The following is a 21,927-nucleotide window of genomic DNA, read 5'->3' as shown; positions in this document are numbered from 1 at the left end:
GTTGTCAATCTTGCCGGGGCCCCCCAGGGGTGCGTCGTGAGTATACGCCCCACAAACGCCACCTTAAGAATGGTCAGTCCGTCGAGATCAGGTTCAGTGACGAAAGAAGGATTGACAATAAAAGAGTTGCTCGAGATGTTGTGTACTACAGTTCTACAGGTGCAAGAGTATGCCTCCTTAAACACCCGGGCGTCAAAACAAAAGAAGGCCGAAAGAATAATCAAAACAGGCAAAAGGTCGGTGGGAAATGACAATTAGAAAGTAGAAGACGGGGTGGGGAGAAAATCGAAAGATAAGGAAAATGAAAAGTTGTCCAGCATAATTTGTGAGGACAGCAGCAGGAGCATAAGGCCACAAAAGGACAGAGGACTGTCCCATGGAACATCATACCCTGGCAGCCACCCACCAAGCCCCCTCACGGCAACAACGGGCCGGACAGGGAGTGGGTGGTATTCGATAAATTAAAGCAAGTATCATTCTACGTAACAAATGCAATATGCCAACTTAATAATATGATAATACATTCAAGATGCGTGAAACCATTAGTTAGCCACATAAATTGTGATGATATGTGTCTCTCAAGCTCACCCACTGACAAGAGACATGTATAGCATGCAACCATTGGTGAAACACGTGTATAATAATGATACATGCCAGAGAAGTTCACCCTCTGATGAGACACTTGTATATATGTATAAAGTGAACACCTACTTGATACCATGAAGGCAGTGTATGGTGTTGGAGGATTGGTCAGTGTTGAGGTGGAAGAGCTTCCTGATGTTGGTGTAGACAGAGAAGGGCAGCAGGTACCGCAAACTACCTGTTGGTTTACAATTAATTATTAATTAAAATACCACAAGAGGTTGATGAGAATTTACTGCTCATATGTTTATATATCTCTCTTAAACACAGAGAGAAACATTAACATATAAAATAAAACCAAATAAAATATTGAAAAATTTAATTTACTGTACAATATTGTACCATTTAATTAATTTGCTGATCCTTTTGTGGGGGGGGGGGTCAATATTAGGCTAGTACTGAACTTAATAATGATCAACCTAGTATAATCCAATTAATTGTGCTAATCCAGTGTAAGGATATCATACTTGCCTAGTGTTGAACTGAATATTGTACAGCCTAGCAAGTATTTAAACATGGTGCAGAATCAATAGGGTTGGTTAATTATCAACACGAGTTGTGTTACATATATATTTAATTTCTTTACATTATATTACTATGTATTTTATTTCATGTAATTATTTCACCCTTGAGTGTTAAGAAGTGTTGCTATCCAACAAACAGTAATAATAAAGAGCTAGCTTTAGGTAATACCTATAGTGACACTGATTACCACTCAAATCATTTGTATATATTTACTATTTACCACTTAAGTGCCAAATTCCAAGTAAGTAGGATATCGTAGACTAGTGACTGAAAATATAACCCTAGGCTACTACCAAAGAATAAGCCCTACAAGACTTAAGCAAACAGCCAGTATGACTAACTAGAGAAACTGAAAAGGACCCTTATAGGTCTCAGAGGTCACCTGACCAGACAGACTAATGAATGTCAAGATCTGTCATAGTAGTCACCAGTCGACTATTTTAAATTGGAAAGCTACCTTCAAGTAGTCACAAGTAAGTTGGATCAAGTCAAACAAAAATTACTTGGCCGAAATTGCCAACAACAATTTATCTGACAAAGAATTAGATGATGTTATGGCTGATCTGGCACTGTACAAGGATTATGAACAGACTATGTTAAATCCTTTCGTCAAAATAATTAGCCAGAGTAAAGCATCAATCACAGCTTTCCCTAACTCAAAAACAACATGAAGTCAAACTGCCTTCAATCAGTCTATCCCCATTCTCTGAAACAGAGGATGAAAGTTGGGATAACTTCTGGAATAAATTTGTTGACTCAGTGGATTCTAAACCCACTATTCCTAAAACCTCTAAATTTTACTTACAGGGTCAACTTAAGGTAGAAGCTTTAAAGGTAATGTCAAATTTAGCATTAAATAGTGACGGCTTTGAGCTCGCAGTCCAGCTCCTTGAGGATAATTATGCTGACACAGAGCTGTTACGATCCACTCGATCCTACAATTTAGTGCTCCACTAAAACATAAACCATCTACTTCCACTCCAAGGTAGAAACATGGCAGTTGTGGGGTACATACGCAGTGAGTCCCTCCAAACCTACAGTCACTGTGTCACCAAGGTGGTGATTCCCGAAAATGCTGTAAGATGTAGAGCATGTTTGTTCTGCCAAGAAGAAGAACATACGATATACCACTGCCCAAATTACCCTGATTATGCAACACGTATAAGGTGACTCAAGTAGTTACATAAATGCATCAGGTGCTTAAAATCACATCATCCCAATATCTGTGCAACCCAACTACACACTTGCAACAGGTACCATAAAGGGTCAACACCATATAGAACTGTGCAGAGACATGAGATCAGATCAGTCTCCCAAACCTAAGGTGGGAGGAAGAAACTTTCACCACCATACAGTATTGTAAAGTACATCAGGATATAAGTGTCCTAACAACAAAGTCAGACAACAATTCGACTTTGCCCACTTCCCAACTAATAATTAAGAATAACAGGGCCAAGGTCACATGGTTTATTTGACCAACGATCCCAAATGACAATTATCACAAAGAAGGTGGCAGATGCCTGTTACGGTATCGACACCATTGCTGGAGTGGGGGGGGGGGGGGTAGCGATTTTGGTGCCATCTATGGACCCCCCCACTCAAACTCCCCGGTATTGGTGCAACACAGACAATGCCATCTGTTGGCAGTAGCGTGGCATTGGTGAGAGGCTCCTGTTTCATACCTCAGTTAGAAGGTGAGGTCGATAATGATTACCTCTGGTGGGTGACAAAACGGCATCAATACCATCTGGGTTGTGAAAGCAATTACAACTTAAATTCCCAGGTAGAAGTGTGTTATCCTAAGGTCACCCAGTATACTGTCTGTCTAGCTAATGACATTTTATGTTCACAGAGGTGACATAAGGAGGCGATTGCGCTGAGGAGGGCAGTTCACCTTAGGCAGTCCAGAACTCTTGACTTAGTCCTGTGAGAGGACAAAGTGGCCACCGTCGGTAATAGCAGTGTGTTAGCTGCTGGAGTTATGCAGTGTTGTATGGACTGACGTACTCGGGATTTGGCCAAGAAGAGTTACGAGGCAACAGTAGTGCGTCTGTTGAGAAGTGCTGCTAGTGTGTTGCTAGAGACTTCTACTAGGGTGTTATCTACTCCTGTTCATAATTGTTTGAGACCCCTTATCACAGTGTTGCTGAAACCCTCTGCTTGTGTGTTTCCTACACGCAGGCAGAGGGTTTCAGCAGAGAGTAAGTGGGAAATTTGGACATTGTGACGATATGGTGTGTGGACTGGCCCATGTTGTGGAAGTGAACTCGCCGGTGATTACCATTAAATTAAGTGTGGACGACATGTACCCAGACGTAGTGGACTTGCCAGGATTTGATGAACAATGAAGAACTATTGAGTGTCCTGAGCGAAAGCAACACAGAGTAAATATGTGTAGTAATACTTAGAGATTTAATATATATATTGGTGAAGGTGATGATATATTGGTGAAGGTGTAATTGTGTACTGTTTATCCCCCCATTATTCGTTGCACTACTACCTGCCACAGCCAGTTCTTGAAAACTTACCATCGACTTGGGGTAGCATAAAGAAGAGGTTATTAGACACAAAAACAGAAAGAACCCGGTTACTGGCCCAAGCTGGTCTTGACTGCTTGGGGCAACTAAGCTTGGTAACAGCTTAGGGTCCTGTATATGTCAGGAACCCTAATATGTTAAGTGTAATCTGCCATACTGGTTTGAATTTTAATGCATTTAAAACTCAAACCAGTATGACAAATAAAACTGAACATATCAGGGTTCTTGACATATATAGGACCCTAAGACTGCAAAGTAGTTCAATTACTAATACACCTAATTGGCTATGCCTGACCTGTACAGGCCACATTAGTAGACAAAATCCTATCAGACTTATATGTTCTTGGTCTAGGGAAAACAGCCAAACTCCTACAAGAAAGGGGCATCAAGTTGGCTGATTATAAAATCAAGTCTGATCACCTCAATGATATAGGAATACTTGTAGGTGCAAACTATTATCTTAAATTCATCACTGGACAAACTAAAAAGCAGTGAATGAACCTGTTATTGTCTGCAGGAGGGAATTTGTTCATTCACCCAGTAATGAACCAAAAGCAGCCCCACACCTATAGACAACAAACAAGTAAACCCAGTGATGGTAGCTTGACTAGGCGGAGAGCAGTCACCACTTAAGTTCAGAGATTTGTCTGAGGATGAGCTCAGTCTATTTGGTACATAAATTATGGGATCTAGCCACCTTAGGCATCGTCCTTGAGCAACCTCGTCCAGATGATACATGGACATACAACAATACCTAGACTCGGTTATCTATAAGGAAAATCAATGCTAGGTCAGGCTACTTTGTGTGCTGAATCACCCTCAGCTTCCATGGCACAAAACCACTTAAGGTCTCAGATGTTACGCTTGAATAGACAACCTGAGAACCTGAAATTAAACCATAAAATAATCCAACAATAGCTCAATAATAAATTTATTGATATTTTATCAAATGATAACCCTAAGGAGGGACACTATTTACCACACCACGCCATACTGAAAGATTCAGTTACAACCCCTATAGGAATAGTGTTTAACTGTAGTGCAAAGGCAAAACAAAGTAGTGTCTTGTTGAATGACTGCCTTCAAACAGGTCCAAGCCTAACACAGAGACTATACAATGTGCTGTTAAAATTCCTCATAGGAACTTATGCATACACCGCTGACATAAGCAAGGCATTCCTTGAGGTAGGTCTCTAGGAAGAAGACTGTAACTACACAAAGTTCCTATGGATCAAGGATCCTAGTGATTCACACAGTGAAATAATCACCTACAGGTTTGCATCAGTTTTGTGTGGTGCTACTTCTTCATCGTTTCTGTTCCAAGCAACCTTAGATATGCATTTGAAGAAGTCTAAATAAAATAAATAATAATTATTATTTAACTGAAAATAAAACTGAAATTAACAACAACCTGCATGTGGCCAATTTCCAAGGAACTACCAGCGGTAAAGAGAAACAGCTGAACATATATCAAGAGGCCAATCGAGAGTTGCTGGAAGTAATTATTCCTCTCTAGTCATGGACCTCCAGTAATGTCAAATTAAATCAGAATTTCCCATCTACAAGGTACCCAAGAAGATAAAGGTATGAGGAGTCGAATGGGATATAACTTCGGATCAGTTGACCATCAAATTGTTGGAACCAGACATCAACTTAACTATGAGGAAACCTATTATCGCAAATCAGTAAACCTTTCGACCCCTTGGGTCTAATAAGCCCCATATTAATAAAGGGTAAGTTACTAATGCAAGAATGTTGGCCAGCCAAAATTTGTTGGTACAATCCCTTACCAACTGCCCTACAAGAAAAATGGCAGTTTCTAGCATTGGATCAAACTGTCCTGAGCACCCAAAAGGGGTTCTGGGAGAACCTGGTGTTAACACCATAACACCACCACACCAGGGGCCAGATTCACGAAGCAGTTACACAAGTACTTACGAACGTGTACATTTTTTCTCAATCTTTGGTGGCTTTGTTTACAAATATTAAACAGTTAATGATTTCCGAAGCACCAGGAGGCTGTTTATAACAATAACAACAGTTGATTAGGAATTTTTCATGCTTGTAAACTGTTTAATAAATGTAAACAAAGCCGCCAAAGATTGAGAAAAGATGTACACGTTCGTAAGTACTTGCGTAACTGCTTCGTGAATCTAGCCACTGAACACATGTAGCTTGACACCAGCCTGTCAAGCTATATGTGTTCTGTGATGCGTCAGGAAATAAGTATTGCACTGTAGTCTATCTAGTAACAAACAAGCAGGCAACACTGATTACATCAAAAGGTAGCACAGATAAAAAAGCGGTCATGCCACAGTTAGAATTAACTGCCCTACTGGTAGGCATCAGATTGTCTCATTACCTGACTAAAATATTAGGTAACCTTGTTACGGACCCGAGTCCAGCGTCCGAGCCCGGAGCAGTGACGACCACGCCATCTGTGGGTCAGCTCCCGAAACACCCTCCAAATGGACGATACCATCTAGTGAGGACGAGATATACTGGCCACAAGGGCTAGTTTCCCGTCCTGATCAGCTCATAATACAGCCGCTGCTGACCTCTGGTGAGGTGGAGCTTAGAAAGCAACGCCATCTATGGAGTGGATAGGTGGGCGTTTGTGTCTAAGCCTGTAAGTGAGGTGCCCTAGAGTGTAACCGGTACTGATGACGTGTCTGATTACAGAGTCGACCTGGGACTGCTGTAATGAACGTTGGATCAGTCTACCCAAGGCAGCCGAAGACTCTCCACGTGTTTGCTGCAGCAGTTGTGAGTCACCTCCCGGATGAACACTGTGGTGTTAGCCTGCCTGTGACGTGGCAGCTGAGGAATTGTCGTACCCGGGACTGACTGGTGGAGAAGATTAACCACTGAGGTGTTTTGGTGAGGAGAGTGATCTGTGTAATCACACGAGGCTCCTGCCTAGGGCTCGCAACCCTAGTATCGGTCGTGGAGTGGCCTACGCAGCGTTGCTAATTGGAACCTGCCAGCTACAGGCTGGATTTGTGGTTGACGGCCTCCACGACGGTGCCCCCAGTGGAACTGTGATTTGGCTGGCCTGTGGCCAGGGTAGACTCAAGAGAATCGAAGGATTCATCGTGAGGCCACAAGAGGACCAAGGGCTAAGCATCGTCGAGCACCGTGGAACACTCCGCGTCTTCAGAGGAAGACCACATTGTATATAATAGTGTTTATACCTCCCCTGTGTGATAAGATATATATTATTTATGGTGATGGTGAAAATTATATTATTAAGTTTTTGCCTTTGACTCCCTTCCCCTTTAATTTACTTGCGTTACGGAGCTCACCCCCTTGAAAGCCACTACTAGCTTGGGGCCGGATACCCAAACTCTACTTACATCAGAGAAAGAACCCAGTTGCGACCCAATAGGGCCGTAACAAACCTCCACTTTGAAGAAGCAGTGGTATGGTCACATGAGGCAGTCTTACAGTGGGTGAGATACAATATCAACAAAACTCCCTACGTGAGTAATTGTGTTAGGGTAATACAAAAATTGTCTGCAGGGTACAAACTGAGATATGCACCACGAAGGAGAATCTAGCCAACTAGGTCTCCAGAGGCCTGACTTTACAGCAATTAACCAAGGCTGAGATGTGGTTCAATGGACTTCAGTGGCTAGTCAGTGACCAGTGGCCTAAACAAAAGCCACAGGTCATTGTGACCAATGTCACTGATCCCACTAAGACACCAGAGCCACCTCGGACTTTGACAATTGATCTTAATCAGTACTCTGAACTGAACAAGCTACTAAGTGTAACACAAAGGGTTTTTGTTTTCCTAAACATGATAGGAATCGGATATCAATTCCCTAGTCCCTCAAAGAACTGGATCAGAAGAGCCCAAACAGAAACATACAGGATAGTTTAAAAATCTCCCTAAGATACTAGAGAATGATCTGGGTCTTTAGATTGACCTGGACAGTAAAAAAATATTGGTTGTATTGCAATATTGCAACCTCCTCAATATTGGTGCGGAGGGTGTTTACAACACGCCAACATAGACTTGGAAGTAAAAAATCCAATGTTTCTCCAGCGTTACCAAATAGTAAGCAGGCTAATTGTGTTACATATGCATAAACACTGCACTCTCCATGGTGGGGTTATCTTGAGGTTATCTTGAGATGATGTCAGCGCTTTAGTGTCCCCGCGGCCCGGTCCTCGACCAGGCCTCCACCCCCAGGAAGCAGCCCGTGACAGCTGACTAACACCCAGGTACCTATTTTACTGCTAGGTAACAGGGGCATAGGGTGAAAGAAACTCTGCCCATTGTTTCTCGCCGGCGCCCGGGATCGAACCCGGGACCACAGGATCACAAGTCCAGCGTGCTGTCCGCTCGGCCGACCGGCTCCCTAGACACTGCGTAACTGGTGCTAGACACTCTCACCGACATAAGACAACAGTTCTGGCTTCCTCAGGGTCGCCAGACTGTAAAGTCCATAATCAAATCTTGTTTAATCTGCTGGATGTATGATGCTCAGGTGTGTCGTTATCCAGGACCTCCACCACTCCCTAAGGAACGAATTGTCCACCTTCATCCTTTTGAGACTACTGGTGTAGACTACACAGGAGCTCTATCACTCACAGACACTAAAGACAAAGTTCCAGTGACGGTATACCTGTGTATTCACCTGTGCCACAACAAGGGGAGTACATTTAAAAGTGATTCCCAACATGAGAGCTGAAGCATTCATACATGCTTTTCGCAGGTTTGCTGCCTGTCGATCCTCCCCCAAGTTGATGATCTCAGACAATGAACCCAACTTGGTGGCAGGGGAAGCATGTCTGAGGGAAATTTGGAACCACTCAGAGGTACACACACTGCTCTGAATCAATGGCAGTGTCACTGGAAGTTCATACCCCCCCCCCCAGAGCATCGTGGTACAGAGAATTATATGAATGCATGGTGGGCACAGTGAAACGCTGTTTAAGGAATGCCATCCACCATCAAAAGATTGACTTACAGGAGCTACAAACAGTTGTCACTGAAATTGAAACTCGAGTCAATAACTGACCACTGATCTACCTCTCTGACAACTACTAGCAGTGTAAACCACTAAGTCCTTCTCATATGATGTATGGGGTAATTCTTAACCCTATTGCATACCTCACAGATGAGTGAACAGAATATTCTTCATATGATAAAGAGAGTGACTTGGTTCAGAGCTTTAAACGCCTGTCACGAGTAATAACTCGGTGGAATGACGTTTCGACTCGAGAATATCTAACTGCTCTGAGAGAGTATCACTATGTGGCAAACAACCCTTATAACAAAATCAACCTAAACCTGGTGACATTGTTCTGGTGGACAGTGACGGATCACGCTCAGAGTGGCCTATAGGTCGGATAGTCTCTGTACTTCCAGACAACCAGGTCATATTGAGAACAATGAAGGTTAAGTGTCAAGACAACACTACTCTCAAAACCTCAAAAAAACTAGTTACATTGGAGTTAGCAGGAAAGGAAGTCGCCCAAAGACTCTTAACACCTGCAGCCCCATAACAACCTATTCATCCAGAAAGGACAGCAGCAGAACAGTGTAAATTAAAAATTAAACAGTATTATAACACAAAAGAAGTTTAGTATCACCAGAGTTAGCAGGACAATGAAATCGCCTAGAGATTTCCAACAAATACAGCTCTAGTACAGGACATCCGTACTGTACAAACTGAGACACAAACATGCGACTAACCTAATCTTAAATTAATTTTATAATTCTGGGGAGGAGTATCAGTGTTCGCCAGTTCTAAACAGTGGACTTCGACCCATGTTTTTCACCCGGAGTTATGTTGGAAATTACGACACAAAATTACTAACCCCTAACATACCAAGCCAAAATGGTTATGTCAAGATATACTAATATTACTAATCCACTAATAATTATTAGAAAATCATTATAGGAATTATGTATAGTGGCTTCTCAGACAAAATTGAATATTCTCATAAGCAAAACCGCTGGTATTGCACAATATATCTCTTATGAAAACATAAAACCTTCAGTCTAAGGGTTAAATATAATACAAAATTAGTCATTATAACTGGATTTAATTAAATACCAATCGAGTCCAAGGTCTACCTCCCTAAGTCAATAATAACGAATTTTGAACCTTGGTGATGGTTGCATCCACAGTGTGAGTCGTGGAGGGAGATGCTAAGCGACGCCATTGTGCGCATGGCATTCAAGATGCCCACGCGTACCAGCTTTCATCAAGAATCAGCACGTGCTCTCATCATCCATACTTCTCACGAATTTCGTAATAAGGAACCATAGAAGTCCGGTCAACCTACGATTTTGCTATCCTGGGAAGTATTGTTCCCGGTACAATACGTATGGTAAATCAACAAATTTCATCTTGGATACGAGTAATTGTATATTGTAGCCCTGTTATAATATGAGCGAACAACCCAGAATGGATAAGCTCTTGTTCCATAATATAGATTCTTTGTTGACCAAACCACACACTAGAAGTAGAAAAAACTACGTATTTTAGTAGTTTATTTATAATCCTGTTGGAAATTTCCAACACTAATAAACTACTATTGTATTATAATAAATCATTATCATTATATACTAACTACAGTAGTTACTAATTTCACTAGCGGTAGTCTCAACATAAATTAACCATTGCATCTGCGTATTAATGCTATAATTCTCATGAAATCGAGTAGCAACATTGCATCAGATAATGTCCAGTTAGACACATTTATTACAATGGGTTAGAAAATTGAATGTGGTTCTCTAAAACTACCAGTATTCCATGTAATAATTACTTATGGATAATATAACTCCCAATAATCTCAAACCGAGAGTTATTAACTAAATCATTATGTAATAGCAGTCCTTTCTGTTACGTACGAATGTCATGGAGAAAATAAAATCTTCTCCATTTCTCGTTTAACACCATAAAACGAGAATATGATAATATTTAAATCCCTATAATTTAACCCAGTTCTCATTAATGTATTACATCCATAATTGCACGGAAAAGAATTATTCGTGATTAATAATTTCTGTGGTGAATGCGAGAGACGGGTTGAGGGAGGTGGCGACGCCATTGTGGGGAAGGCATCCCTGGTGTGAAGAGTGACGAGATACGTGGTAGTGACTGGGGAATTTATCGGCAAGAATTACGCTGATACTCGGTCAACAGTTAATAATTACTCACCCACGTGTTCTATAGTGCCCAGCCAGTTAATAACGCGTCAACAATTGAAGCCAAGACCCATAATTACACATACACAGCAGTGAACATCAGGGACTGGCTGACGCGGTTCCGGCAGACCTCAGTATTCAATACGCTCATGATAAGTATATGTTTCTCGTTTGATGCATCATCTTAGATTATATATTTGTGAGTAGTTTGTCATTATATAGCGAGGATACCCAATATACAACGTTAGTACAAGTTTGGCAATTTCCTCCGTTTTCATGAATATTGAAAATAAAGCGTAGCCTATTCAAATGCAACTTAAATTTCTCTGATTTCAGCGTGTATGCGAGGAGTCATCAAGTTGTTTCTCTTCATTCGTGATATTCACCTCGAGTTTTTTCTTTGTGGAGATCCTGTGAACACGAGGACGAATGACGAAACGATGTTACAGAAATCGTCTTAAAGCTAAGACATTTTTCGTACAAATTTATTTTATATGATTTTTGATTCTTATATAATTCCTGTAGAATCTTTGCATTGAATAGATTATTACCAGAAATGATGATTGGTAATTAATGTGTTTGCTCTGACTGTTGCTCAGTAATTCATGATCTTTAATATTCACAATTTGAGTTCTCATATTTGAATCTATAGTAGTTTAGATTTATATTATCATTTACTCAACAATGAACTGGTGGCGAACCACACTGGTTCCTAGATGTATATGAATTTCTAGAAATACCCCCCCCCAATGTAGGTCTTTGAGGCTCTGACTTTAATTAATTAATAATACAGTCCATTCATTATTCCAAGTGATTATCCTTTTAATAATTATCCATAGACACTGGTTCTCTAGTGTTATTCTAATGATCACTTTTATTAGTTTTCCCTCTTTTCTCAAAAGTGGGTGGTCCTTCGATTTATTTAATCAAATAAGTAAATAATTGAATATATGAGTCAAGCCCCAGATATCCCACATTATGGTCCTTCGAACCGGATGTATACTAATTAGTAATAACTAATCACCGTGTGAAGTAGTTTAAACCAACCACATTTATTAATTGTGTCTACCGGCAGTGTACCACATAGGTTACCCTAATTCACACCAATTAATTTGCTGCTTATACCTCATGTATAAAGTAGCACTAGTGGGACACAGTCAATTGCCCACAACACTCAGACCTATACCTCATACTGAGGTAAGAATCTTCAGGTCACCAGGAGCAACAGCTCATAACTTCTATAATAATTCCACATTAACACCTGCGTTAGAGTGGCCTCACCATCTAACTATTATTTATTTAGGTGGTAATGACATCCATCCTACTCGACACCCAGCTGAGGTAATTAATCACCTTAAAACAATAATTTCCTCATTTAAACTCATTAGCAGTTCAGTAGTGTTCACATTGGTAGAACCTCGCCAACTGAGCAATAATAATCATTGGGGAGTGAGTCCAGAATATTACCAAAGAGCTGCCAAATATATAAACTTTAGGCTGAGGAAGCGAGTACGATTGGATGCCACTTACATTCAATTTACAGCCAGACCATACAGGCAAAACCTGGCAAGAGATGGAGTACACCTGTCAGATGAGTCTAGGTCACATGTAGTTGACAAATTGATCAACACAACCAATCACCATAAAAGGCTGTGGCTGGCAAGCCAAATTAATTGTACATAATTGTATTTTCACCTGTGTGTGCAAGTGCACACTTATATAACCTATAAAATCTAAAAAAACCCAAAAATACAGCACAACTATATATTCACATTACTGCACCACAAATTAATTTATGCCAACCTTTATTAAGTAGGAATTTAGGCTGTGATTGTGCTGAATTTGGCACAAATGCAGACTAAACAAATTTGTAGTTTCTTAGGTAGAAATTCTTACAGCTAGTCTTGAGCTAGTTAGTAGTACATACATTATACATTTTTGTGCTGACCCTATCAAGGGTGGGATTTAATCTTAGGGTAACTCTGATTAGAGTATATCCGTATTAATTATTTGTGTACTCATTATTTGTGTGTATGCATTTTGAGTGCTGCTGAATGATCTCCATTACATCTAATGGTGATAAAGATGAGCTAGCCGGAAGAAAGTTAATGGTGAAGTTCAAGCACTGCTCAAAATCCTTAGTTACTTATTGTTAGGTAGGTAAATTAACCTCTGAACGAGGTAGTATAGTCTATCCAAATACATTAGGCTATTATATTGATATTGAACTCCATTGAATGAGTCAATATCCCAGTTACATCAGTAACAACTATTTACTGTCAGATCAGCCATTAACCAGCAAGATGGAAACGGCTGACAAAATGAAAAGGACCCTTATCGGTCTGAAAGGTCATTTGACCTGACAGATTACCAAATGTCAAAATCTGTCACAACAGTCACCTGTTGACTACCTTGAATTAGAAGATTTACTTCAAGTTGCTGAAGGCAAATTCGCGCATATTAAGCAACATATGAATCTGTATTTGACAGAGCTTTACAAAACTTCAATAGGTGAAACTGAACTTGAGGATATTGTAAATGATTTCGCCCAGTATGATGATGATATACAGGCTAAGCTTCAACCCTTTAAAAGGCAAATTGCTAAAAACAAATTAACAACAGCCTCTACTGCACATCCAGATCCTGATGTCAAATTACCTCAGATCAATATACCCACATTCTCTGGTAACGAGAATGAGAGTTGGGATGATTTCTGGAGTAAATTCGTAGATGCAGTAGACTCTAAAGCTAACATCCCTCAAACAACCAAGTTCACTTATTTACAAGGCTTGTTACGAAATGAAGCCTTGAAAGTAATCTCTAACACAACACTGACCAGTGATGGTTACACCCTAGCTGTTCAATTGCTCAAAACCAACTACGATAACAAGGAGAGAACTATTACTATCTTAGTTCAAAAATTGCTGGATTTACCATCTGCTAATAATTCTACAGATTCTCTCCAAACTTTCAGGCTGGAGTTAGTATCTTTACTCAAGGCCTTAAGCCTTAAAGTCCAAATTCAGACAGCTGAATGGATGACAAAAGTAGTTGTAAGGCGTAAATTACCAAGAGAAACTTTAGATAAATTGTGTACTATGTACAATAAAACCTTTCTGACCTTGAATGAAATTACAGAAGGTCTACATACCTTAGTCGAAAGACAAAGAGCCAACCAAGATGGGAAAAGTGTTTCAAACTTCTCTACTAACTCTCATCATAACCCACCTAATATTGACAACGCAGTCAAAACCAAATCGACTTTGAATAAGTCCAATAAATTCAAACCTAAGACTACTCCATCTACTGGAAAAGGGAGTGGTAGTGTAGGTATTTATGCTGTATCTCCCTCTGACGTTACAACTGATATGTCCACTAAAAGGACAAATTCAGCCAGAGAGAGAAAGTGTCTGTTCTGTGGTCAAGAACATGCTGAAGATAATGAGTCTGATCCACCTGTACATCGTCTGTGGGATTTAGACACTTTAGGTATTGTCCCTGAACAACCAAGCCCTGATGATGTGTGGACTTACCAGCAATATCTGGGTACAGTTGTCTATAAGGACAAACAATACTGGGTGAGACTACCATGGAAATTGAATCATCCACAATTCCAGTTAATTATTTCATGGCAGCCTCTCAATTACAATCTCAATTAATACGGCTGAAGAAGCAGCCAGACAAACTGAACTTGTATCATCAATTAATTCAACAACAACTCAATAGTAAATTTATCGAAGTTGTTGATAATGATGACCGAAAAATAGGTCACAATTTACCCCATCACGCTGTGGTGAAAGATTTATTGACAACGCCAATACGTATTGTCTTCAACTGTAGTGCCAAAGTGAAGCCAAACAGCGTGTCCTTGAATGAATGTCTCCAAACGGGACCTAGCCTAACACAAAGGCTACATGATGTACTATTACGATTCCGTACTGGTATTTTTGCTTATACTGCTGATATCAGTACAGCTTTCCTTAGAGTAGGCTTGCAAGAAGAGGATCGTAATTACACCAAATTTCTCTGGATTAAGGACCCACTGGATCCTGACAGTGATGTCATAACTTACCGATTTGCCTCTGTGCTATTCGGAGCGACTTCCTCCCCGTTTCTACTTCAAGCCACATTAGATACACATTTGAGGAAGTCAAATAGCCCTTATAAAGCAGAGATCAGTGACAACTTGTATGTCGATAATTTCCAGGGAACTACAAATGACAAATCCAAATTGGTAGAAATCTACCATGAGGCTAACCGTGAGTTATTAGGAGCCAATATGCCACTACAATCATAGGCCTCAAACAATAAATCATTAAACCAGATAATTGAGAAAGAATTTCCGGGTTATCAGGCGCCTAATCAATTAAAAGTTCTGGGTGTGGAATGGAACACAAGTACTGACGAGATGAATGTCAAGTCAGTACAAACCAATAATTCATCCCTTACCATGAGAAAATTACTCTCGTATGTCAGTCAACCATTTGACCCTTTAGGCTTACTTAGTCCTATATTAAAAAGGGGCAAACTCCTAATGCAGGAATGCTGGCAGAAACATATGGGATGGGATGATCCGTTGCCAATTGAGTTGCAAGATAAATGGCAGATACTCACAACGGATTTCAATCAATTAGGTGTTTTGAAATTTCCTCGTAATGCTTCAGGACAAAACTTACATACCCACAAATTTGCACGTTTTTTGCGATGCCTCTGGCAAAGCGTATGACGCTGCAGCCTACTTAGTCAATAGTGCACAATCAATTTTGCTCACATCTAAAGCAAGAGTTGCTCCAATCAAGAAGAGATATTTACCTCAAATGGAGTTAACTGCATTGCTGGTGGGAGTAAGATTGGCTCATTGCCTGACCAAGACACTCAATAATATCCACTTTGGTGAAATCGTAGTGTGGTCAGACAATGAGGCAGTCTTACAATGGGTAAGAAATAACAACAATAAAACTCCCTACGTTAGTAATCGCGTTAGGGAAATTCATGAATTGTCTGCTGGATATAAATTCAGACATGTCCCCACTAAGGACAATCCTGCAGATTACTTATCACGAGGGTTAACATTAAAACAACTAATCAAGTCTTCGATGTGGTTTAATGGACCTTCATGGCTTCTTAGTGGTCAGTGGCCCAAACAAAAGCCACAAGTCATAGTGACCAATATCACTACTCCCATGAAAGAACCAGAACCTCATCGAATCTCAGCTATTAATCCTCACAATTATTCTAACTTGAGTAAGTTATTAAGAGTGACAGCACATGTGTTTGACTTTCTTGCTAAGATAGGAATCCGACATAAGTTTCCAAATCCTATCCTCTACTGGATCAAACGTGCACAATAAGAGACATATGGAAGTGAATATGAAAATCTTCCAGATAAATTAACCAAGTCTCTAGGTATCTGGTATGATACCAACACTCATAATATATTAAGGTGTGGAGGACGTTTGCTTCATGCAAAAATTGATTTGGATACAAAGAATCCGATCCTTCTACCACGTCACCACATTATTACAAAACTTCTAGTTTTGCATCACCATCAATATGGTACTTTGCATGGCGGAGTGTTAGACACTCTCACCGACCTCAGACAGAAATATTGGCTTCCTCAAGGTCGTCAAACTGTCAAATCAATCATTAAGTTCTGTGTGATTTGCAAAAGATACGACGCTCGAGTGTGTCCTTACCCAGGACCTCCACCACTCCCTAAGGAGAGAGTAGTTCATCTTCGTCCTTTTGAGACCACTGGTGTCGATTACACAGGAGCCTTGCTTCTCACTGGCAATCCAGATAAGATAACAGTGAAAGCTTATATTTGCCTCTTCACGTGTGCTACCACACGAGGCGTACATCTAGAAGTGACTTCTGACATGAGTGCCGAAGCCTTCATCCAAACTTTTCGTAGATTTGCAGCTCGCAGATCCTGTCCCAAACTAATGATATCTGATATTGGTTCAAATTTTGTGGCAGAAGAAGCCTGCCTACGAGAGATATGGAATCATCCAGAAGTGCAGTCTGTCCTGCAGAGACGACAATGCCACTGGAAATTTATTGCTCCCAGAGCCCCCTGGCAAGGTGGGTTCTACGAACGTATGATAGGGACTGTCAAGAAGAGTTTAAGGAAGACCTTGCATCGACAGAAAATTAGTTACTCCGAACTCTAAACACTCGTCGTGGAAATTGAGGCTCGAGTCAACAATCGCCCATTAACTTACCTATCAGATGATTTCTCACAGAGAGAACCTCTGAGTCCCTCACATTTAATACATGGAGGCCTGCTGAGCCCTCTGATACCTTTGGCAGAAGAGGACCCCGTCGACCCTTCCCATGTAACCAGGAGTGACTTAGTAGAAAGTTACCAACATCTCTCGAGAGTAATTGAAAGGTGGAATGAGGTGTGGACTCGAGGGTACCTCACAGCTCTACGAGAGTACCACTATGGAGCTTCGAGCCCCTATAATAAAGTTCAACTTAAACCAGGAAACCTAGTATTGGTTGACAGTGATGGACCAAGGTCAGAATGGCCTATAGGCAAAATTGTTGCTATCCACCCAGATCACCAAGGCATCCTGAGAGTAGTACGGGTTTTGTGCCGAGGCACTACTACCCTAAAAACTTTAGGGAAGTTGGTACCTCTCGAATTAGCAAAACGAGAGTGTTTATCAGAACCAGCTTCACCAACAGTTTCCGAGGACAACAATTCTGATCCACCGAGCACCCGCCCCACTAGAGCAGCTGCTCAACAATACAAACGGAAACTACAAGCCTATTATAGCTCTGACTAAGAGCAAATAATTTCCCATCCAATTTGAGTAATCATGATGATGCTGTGTTGTGATGTCAAGTAACAAATCAGTTACAAGTCACCATGACGGAAAACATTCACCTCGCAGTGGATTCTCAGTTACTTTAAATTGTATACTTTAATTCTTAATTTGTTTGTATAGGCTATCAACTATAACATTATTTCATCTAGAGTATCTATGAGTTTGCAAAACTTTAAGACTTAGTAACATAAACGTTACATGTCATAGCGACACCAGTCACAGAGTATATTGTAGGCTTTATTAGTCATTAACTTTGGATGATTCACATTTCCATGTTTCATTCAACATGAGTTCTTTTACAAGGCTTAAAATTCTTGTATGTCCTTGACAATTACGGGACATCCGTTATGTGTGTACTAACATACAAACATTAATACTAACTTTGGGATAGGTATGTCAGTACTCAACATTGCACTGCGACCAGAGTTTTCTCCCCCCGGAGTTATGTAGGAAATTTCCAACACTAATAAACTACTATTGTATTATAATAAATCATTATCATTATATACTAAATACAGTAGTTACTAATTTCACTAGCGGTAGTGTCAACATAAATTAACCATTGCATCTGCATATTAATGCTAGAATTCTCATGAAATCGAGTAGCAACATTGCGTCAGATAATGTCCAGTTAGACACATTCATTACCAATGGGTTAGAGAATTAAATGTGGTTCTCTAAAACTACCAGTATTCCATGTAATAATTACTTATGGATAATATAACTCCCAATAATCTCAAACCGAGAGTTATTAACTAAATCATTATGTAGTAGCAGTCCTTTCTGCTTACGTACGAATGTCATGGAGAAAATAAAATCTTTTCCATTTCTCGTTTAACACCATAAAACGAGAATATGATAATATTTAAATCCCTATAATTGCAACCCAGTTCTCATTAATGTATTACATCCATAATTGCGCGGAAAAGAATTATTCGTGATTAATAATTTCTGTGGTGAATGCGAGAGACGGGTTGAGGGAGGCGGCGACGCCATTGTGGGGAAGGCATCCCTGGTGTGAAGAGTGGCGAGACACGTGGTAGTGACTGGGGAATTTATCGGCAAGAATTACGCTGATACTCGGTCAACAGTTAATAATTACTCATCCCCGTGTTCTATAGTGCCCAACCAGTTAATAACGCATCAACAATTGAAGCCAAGACCCGTAATTACACGTACACAGCAGTGAACGTCAGGGACTGGCTGACGCGGTTCCGGCAGACCTCAGTATTCAATACGCTCACGATAAGTATATGTTTCTCGTTTGATGCATCATCCTAGATTATATATTTGTGAGTAGTTTGTCGTTATATAGCAAGGATACCCAATATACAACGTTATTACAAGTTCGGCAATTTCCTCCGTTTTCATGAATATTGAAAATAAAACGTAGCCAATTCAAATGCTACTTAAATTTCTCTGATTTCATCGTGTATGCGAGGAGTCATCAAGTTGTTTCTCTTCATTCGTGATATTCACCTCGAGTTCTTTCTTTGTGGAGATCCTGTGAACACGAGGATGAATGACGAAATGATGTTACAGAAATCGTCTTAAAGCTAAGACATTTTTCGTACAAATTTATTTTAAATGATTTTTTATTCTTATATAATTCCTGTAGAATCTTTGCATTGAATAGATTATTACCAGAAATGATGATTGGTAACTAATGTGTTGCTCAGTAATTCATGATCTTTAATATTCACAATTTGAGTTCTAATATTTGAATCTATAGTAGTTTAGATTTATAATATCATTTACTCAACAATGAACTGGTGGCGAACCACACTGGTTCCTATATGTATATGAATTTCTAGAAATCCCCCCCCCCCCCAATGTAGGTCTTTGAGGCTCTGACTTTAATTAATTAATAATACAGTCCATTCATTATTTCAAGTGATTATCCTTTTAATAATTATCCATAGACACTGGTTCTCTAGTGTTATTCTAATGATCACTTTTATTAGTTTTCCCTCTTTTCTCAAAAGTGGGTGGTCCTTCGATTTATTAAATCAAATAAGTAAATAATTGAATATATGAGTCAAGCCCCAGATATCCCACAAATCCACTATTGGTGGTATAGGCTATGTAGTTATACCCCCAAACTTGTGAGTAGAATAACATCCAACAGGATAAATTTCAAGTACAGTTAACTTTGCAAAATACTGTTTGCTATTAATATAGTGCATTCCTAATTAATAATCCTAAATTAAAAGTAAACTAATAAATCAACAATTTAAAGTACATAAATCAAATAAATTCCTGCTGGGAAAATTTCCCACAGTATGAATTAAAATAAAAAATAACACAGATTATAACAGTTATTGCCCCGCTGAGTACTGTTCATTAACACAAGAATACAAGAATATAACAACTCAATAAAAAAAAGGATATTAACCAATTTACAAAGAACAATTTTCATGCCTTCAATGAGCGATCTTGTTCACTTTGAATCTTAAAGGAATGTTCTCAATAGTGTCTTTCTTTGATTTCATACAGATTATTTGTTCCCATAATCTCTTAAAATTTGTTGCAGGATATCTGGATAGTCTTGCAAGAACTCATTACTTCTGCTAAACCATCGATCGAATTGAAAGCAGAAGGCCACTTTGCTAATATGAAGATGAAATATATAAATGAAACAGAGTACATTATAAAGATTAAAAAAGATTGAGGATAAGCAGCAACTTATAAACAGGTTTAGAATGAGCTGCAACACATCAACAGGCTGAGGATAAGCAGCGACACACCAACAAATTTAGAATGAGCTGCAACATATCAACAGGTTGACGATAAACTCCTACACATCAACAAGTCCAGTAGGATAATTGCACCAAACAATGTAAATTAGTCGACGCAATTAATTGTCTATAATATTAATTTCATTTGATTGGATAACAAATAATATTGACCATTGACAAATAAAACACCCTCGAGGTCCCAGTGGTCAACATATTGACATTAAGTTGGTAAATTTTAACTCACCTTTAGCCATAGCTATATTTTTAGTTTTCTCAATATATGCGTCTACGTAGAAATAAAAAATTCTACATAGAAATTTAAAAATAAAATTTAAAATAAAAACGTCTACATTGACAAATAAAAAATCCTCCATGTCCCAGTGGTCAACATATTGACAGTAAGTTGGTAAATTTTAACTCACCTTTAGCCATTGCTTTATTTTTAGTTTTCTCAATATATGCGTCTACGATGCCTGCTATGAGTATCGTGAAGAACAAGACAGTCAACAGAGTGCTGTAGGAACAAATGTGAACATATTTCTAATCAATGAATATCGAACCACATAGTGAATATAAACGAAAATTTACTCCGTTATTCTAGTAAAGATTAGTTTCCAAGAAGAGGTTCTTGGACCTCTTCTGGTCATAATATGAAATGCCTATTAATAATTTTGAGTTAACAACAATATATGAATATTTTAAGTTAATACAAAAAAGACTACTCAATAAATAAAATTAAAACTCATCCAAACTGTGGGAATACTCAAGTGAAATGTAAATTGATACTGTAATTTGGCAGATATATAGATAAAAGGATCTGGAAATAATGGCTAGAACTGACCTAAAATGGGTATTGAAAATTGGTAGATAAGGGTATTAAGAACATACCTGAACTCAAACAACAGGATATAAATATATGATAATTGGCTTTTTATATAAATTATTTACAATAGTAATATTATCCTACAACTTTAACCTGCTTAAACTTCCTGGAATCTATTGAGATCTAAGTTGTTTGTGATGTATAAGGTTTGCCATCCAACTATAAAAATAATACACATTCTTTCGAAACCGTAAATGAGAAGTGATGACAAAGTTGACCAAAATCATTAACATCTTTCTTACGAAACTACATTAAGAATAATAAAGTTACATTGCTCTAAAATGCGTAGATCGGCGGAGTATATTATACAATTATAATACCAATTTTAAAATGGAAGTTGGAGAGTTTTTGTTTTGATGTAATTGGCAAAAGCCCATTTATTTGTAATCGATTTACTTGAAATTGTATGTATTATAATTTCAAATTATATTTACAATTCTCAATCGACTTGAGAATGGTCCAGGATGGACTAAAACGTCGTCGTCCATTCACTTTCTAGTGTGTGGTTTGGTCAACTCTTTTATTTAATTTAAACTGGACAGAATTCTAAGTACCCTGGAGGATGTTGGAGTTAAGTTTAGACATGAGATAATTATAT

At 39.1% G+C, this 21,927-nt stretch overlaps 1 protein-coding gene across 1 annotated transcript in view; it reads right to left on the bottom strand.

Moving 5' to 3' along the window:
- LOC123765211 (nose resistant to fluoxetine protein 6) overlaps positions 1 to 21,927 on the bottom strand; it is a 167,261-nt gene that overhangs the window by 105,166 nt on the left and 40,168 nt on the right. The window contains exons 6-7 of the mRNA XM_045753681.2: positions 20,869 to 20,960; positions 712 to 820 (exon numbers count right to left, since the gene is read on the bottom strand). Coding sequence (XP_045609637.1) covers positions 712 to 820; positions 20,869 to 20,960 — 201 coding nt within the window. The remainder of the gene's footprint in view (positions 1 to 711; positions 821 to 20,868; positions 20,961 to 21,927) is intronic.

The sequence above is a fragment of the Procambarus clarkii genome, chromosome 33, assembly GCF_040958095.1.
Source record: "Procambarus clarkii isolate CNS0578487 chromosome 33, FALCON_Pclarkii_2.0, whole genome shotgun sequence".
In the NCBI taxonomy this organism is placed as follows: domain Eukaryota; kingdom Metazoa; phylum Arthropoda; class Malacostraca; order Decapoda; family Cambaridae; genus Procambarus; species Procambarus clarkii.
This window is presented reverse-complemented; position numbering and strand designations above follow the sequence as displayed.